A 4,055-nucleotide genomic window follows, 5' to 3' on the forward strand; every position below is an offset into this window, starting at 1 on the left:
CTGCCGATTTTATTAATCCTGTTATGTCTGCGGCATGAATTACGAGCTCTCCATTGTGGCCTCGGATCCTCCGCGCGTAAAGGATCAAAGTCGAGAGATTCGCTATGGCAAATCGGCTAAAAATCTTCAACGTCGTCTCGCATATCATCACCGTCTTCAGCCTCGGGAATTTTGACGAAAAGAAAACGACGAAACAGGGAAATATCCCCGTCTCGACACGGTATATATATATGATATTTATGAAACTGACAGGGAGAACACTGTATCGCCACGATTGAATTTCATTTGGAAAATTGTCGAGAAAAGCCCGAGGCTGCTGTACAGCGAGAATTATAAGCGAGTGTGTGCGAGAGATATATTTTCTGACGGTTGGTATAGCCAGCTCGGTAAATAAGAGGACGCGCGCGTCTGGGTCCGCTTTTTATTTAAAGTTTGCCAGTGCCGGCTGATCCTCGGTTCTCTCCGCGACATCACATCGGATTGACTCGTACACGTTTCTATTCCAAGCCCCTTAGAATTCTTTCGAGCGTCCCGCGGTCAACCTGGAATCGTCGCGCGAGTGCCGCAAGAATTTTTCTTTTCATCCGTGCCGGAATTCGCGAGGCAATTTTTCATAAACATTTCGCTTCGATGTGACCACAACTATTGCACATGTTCCATTTGATTAACTGAAAACCTCGCGCATCTTCCTTCTATTCGATGTACGATTTATGTGATATAAAATATATGTTTTCTATATTCTATTATATATATATATATATATAACAATGTTTATGCAATATATTTTTTGTTTGTCCTGGTAAAAGAATCTAATCTGATTTTAACGTTGATCGGGTGGTCCAGGCAGATGTTTCCTCAGATGAAATTCCGGGTTTCCGGTCTGGACGCCAAGGCCAAGTACATCCTGCTGCTGGACATCGTGGCTGCGGACGACTACAGATACAAGTTCCACAACAGGTAGAAAAACACAGCGAGAAATGCTACTCGAAACTCGCACGGGAATCTCGTGATGGACGGATGAGAGCTTGCCTCAACCATCTTAACTTTTCCATCACGGAAGAAGCTCCTCCGAACTCTCGACGTCGAATTAAATCGAGTACATCTTCTTCTGGCGATGGGCTTCTCGAGTGTTGGCAAAGTTGATACGGTTAGGTCAAGCTGCTCCAATTTGCTTAGCCTACTAATTTAGGAAGGATCGGACTTTTCCTCCCCCGACGTGCAGCTGAAAGAAAAATCTTGATGACTATCGAGACATTTTAATGATTGATATATTAGAGAGAGAGAGAGAGAGAGAGGGAGAGTGAGAGACTGGAGTGAAACGGAAGAACTAATTGACGGTGTGTTTTATTTTTTGCGATTGCAAAAATTGTTCGCAGACGCATGTTTCCCGCGTATAAAGTGAGGGTGTCCGGGTTAGACAAGCAGGCTAGCTACATACTGCTAATGGACATCGTGGCAACGGACGAGTGTCGATATAAATTTCACAACAGGTGAATCACCGTACTCCACCAAAGCATAGCGCGTCGATTCCGAATCGCCGGCAAATCATCCTTTCGATCGTTCTTGATTTCGGCCATTCCGACTCGACTCTCGCTTATTGATCAGTGCTACTCAACTCTTGCATCTTACTCGCTTGTTTTCCTACCCGAGAAAACTCTCGAAAACGAAGCGTGCGCTGCGAACAATCTCTCATACTCGTCGAAACTCGTTCAGCCTTCGGCTAAGCGACCAATTTCTTCCTTTTTTCTCTTTCACTCTCGTCGAGGGAGCGAAACGTTCAATTTCACCTAGTATCGCACACGAGTTTTAATTAAATTTCACAAATGAGTCGCCGCGAATCTATAGAAAACGAAACTCTGAAATTGGTTATTTCCTATGGTCGAGCTACTTTTTTCCTTTTTCAATTGTTACTCTGAAGCATCGAGATGAATCAACGGGAAAATATGCAATTAACTGATCGACGGGGCTAACGGAAATTTGTAGATTTGCATTATGGTAATACGTACGCGCTCTCGTCGCCATACTTTTCGTGCACTTTCCTCCAAATGGAATTGGGAAGGAACTCGAGCTTCGATCAAAATAATACGTAGGATGGTGGACGACAATTGAATGAGGAATAAAAGTTTGTTATTTCGACATGTATGGGAATCGCGCGAGCCTTCGCATGAATTTTCGATGCATGGTCCATTATTTGCTTTATATCGATGATGGTTGAGTTGTTTCTAAAGAAAAAAAAAAAAGAACAAAATATGTAAAGAATCCTGTGTTGTGCGTTATCGAGAGGATTAAAAAAAGTCATTATATCAAATGGACCAGGTATACGAATTGAATATAATTTTAAAGGTTACAGCGGATGGGAAACTGCCTTGCGTGTCTCTATTCTCATCAGATATATGTGTTTTGTCAACTCGGAAGCATCGAACGATGCGAATTAAATTATTGGGAATTTTTGGTGTATCCTTGAGAGACAATAATCTATGCAAGGCAATTTCTTCATCGTCAAATTGCAAAAGAGATCGCACACAATGAAGGATTACACGTGGGACTGTGGAGACTGGTCTAACGAGTCGGGCTCTGACGTGACCGGGATGATAGGTACCACGCCCCTTTTTACAAACATTCGCACCCCTACTGGGTATTAAGATTCACTTTCGGAGGGGCGTGTATACTCCCCAACACCAACTGTCATTTTATACGAAAAAGACACGAAAAGAAAATGCAGCCTACGTCGAGGTAAAATTCTCAATTGGCTAATTGGCGCGTAAAAGAAGCTTCGAGTAAAACAAATAGTATCTTAATGAGCGAATCCTTCATCGTGGGCATCTGGCAGTCGAGTTTTTGGATATGTGAAAAACTCGCTGCTGTCTACCCTATGTATGTGTGTACACTATGCGTATATATAGGAGTAGACGTAGTGGAGAGACTCGTAATTATCTAGCATAGAGAGCTAAGGTAAATGGCTAACGATTGTTAATTGGCGGTTTCTGTTTGGGACGAGCAGCAGGTGGATGGTGGCTGGCAAAGCTGATCCGGAAATGCCGAAGAGGATGTACATACATCCGGACTCGCCCAGTAGTGGCGAACAGTGGATGCAGAAAGTCGTGAGCTTTCACAAGCTCAAGCTCACCAACAACATCAGCGACAAGCACGGCTTTGTAAGTACTGTACGTAACGCCAACCAAACAATTACTTACTTACTAGTTTTTAAGTGATCCTCGGTTTGCCATTATAATCGCTAGCTTCACTTTCCGTAAAGTGCTTTCGAGCAAACTCTCTTCACTTTTGCATGCTATTATTTTTACGTTCGTCTCTGCACACTGAGAGAAATCCAAATAGTGGCCTACCTCGGGTCTCAACTATAAAGTATACTCTATCTTGAACGTTATTATTATTGATATATATATATATATATACTACCGCAAACTATAAAAATCAATATAGTAAAATGCAAGTTAACTTTGCAGAATATAGTAATGGCAACGTGAAAATATAGTGAAAGTTGCTATAAATATAGTTAGTTTATGCCGGTACGGTAACTATCTAAATGAAAACATAATAGCCCTCGACAAATTGAACTCTAGCTGTAACAGTAATTCGTAATTCACCTCCTGAACTTGGAACTAATTCCAGGGACTCTAATCCATTCCCGGTTGTTCAGGAGGATTTTTTCTATTAAAAAAAAAAAGAGTATTTTTTCCAAACGTCGAATCCACTTATTTCTCTTGGTGTACCGCATCGTTCATTGTCGATCGACGATTTGCCAATAAAAAAAAAAACAAAAAGAATAGAGGGAGAATAACGTAATTCGCGAAGAAGCTGGTCGAAGAATAGGGAATATTGGTTCACGGGTTAATCTGCATGGATATTGGGGTTGAGAAAGCGGAAGTGACGCAAGAGGCGGCAGGAACAGAAGGTACGATCGGATTTCCGCGAGGATTCCGGCGTCCGTTAAATCCCGGGGATTAAGTTATCGCGAAGGGATTTCGCCGTCAAGTAGTCTGCCTTCCCCCCTCCCCCTAACAGGATCTCCCCGCGGCGAATTCGGAACTCGGCTC

The 4,055-nt window shown here is 42.6% G+C and overlaps 1 protein-coding gene across 1 annotated transcript; it reads left to right on the plus strand.

The window, feature by feature from the left end:
* Positions 1-847: 847 nt before the first annotated feature.
* LOC136785392 (T-box transcription factor TBX3-like) lies at positions 848-3,254 on the plus strand. The gene is made up of 3 exons (XM_066746414.1): positions 848-957; positions 3,002-3,164; positions 3,240-3,254. The coding sequence occupies exons 1-3, from the start codon at positions 848-850 to the stop codon at positions 3,252-3,254; spliced, it is 288 nt and encodes a 95-aa protein (XP_066602511.1).
* The last annotated feature ends 801 nt before the right edge of the window (positions 3,255-4,055 follow it).

Source organism: Prorops nasuta, unplaced genomic scaffold (assembly GCF_024137725.1).
Source record: "Prorops nasuta isolate Cenicafe-Biocafe unplaced genomic scaffold, Cenicafe_Pnas_1.2 PNAS00305, whole genome shotgun sequence".
Lineage (NCBI taxonomy): Eukaryota > Metazoa > Arthropoda > Insecta > Hymenoptera > Bethylidae > Prorops > Prorops nasuta.

Coding starts and splice junctions, on each gene's coding strand:
- LOC136785392 (XM_066746414.1), top strand. CDS start 848: ATGTTTCCTCAGATGAAATTCCGGGTTTCCGGTCTGGACGCCAAGGCC. Junction 958..3,001: donor AGATACAAGTTCCACAACAG/GTAGAAAAACAC, acceptor TGGGACGAGCAG/CAGGTGGATGGTGGCTGGCA.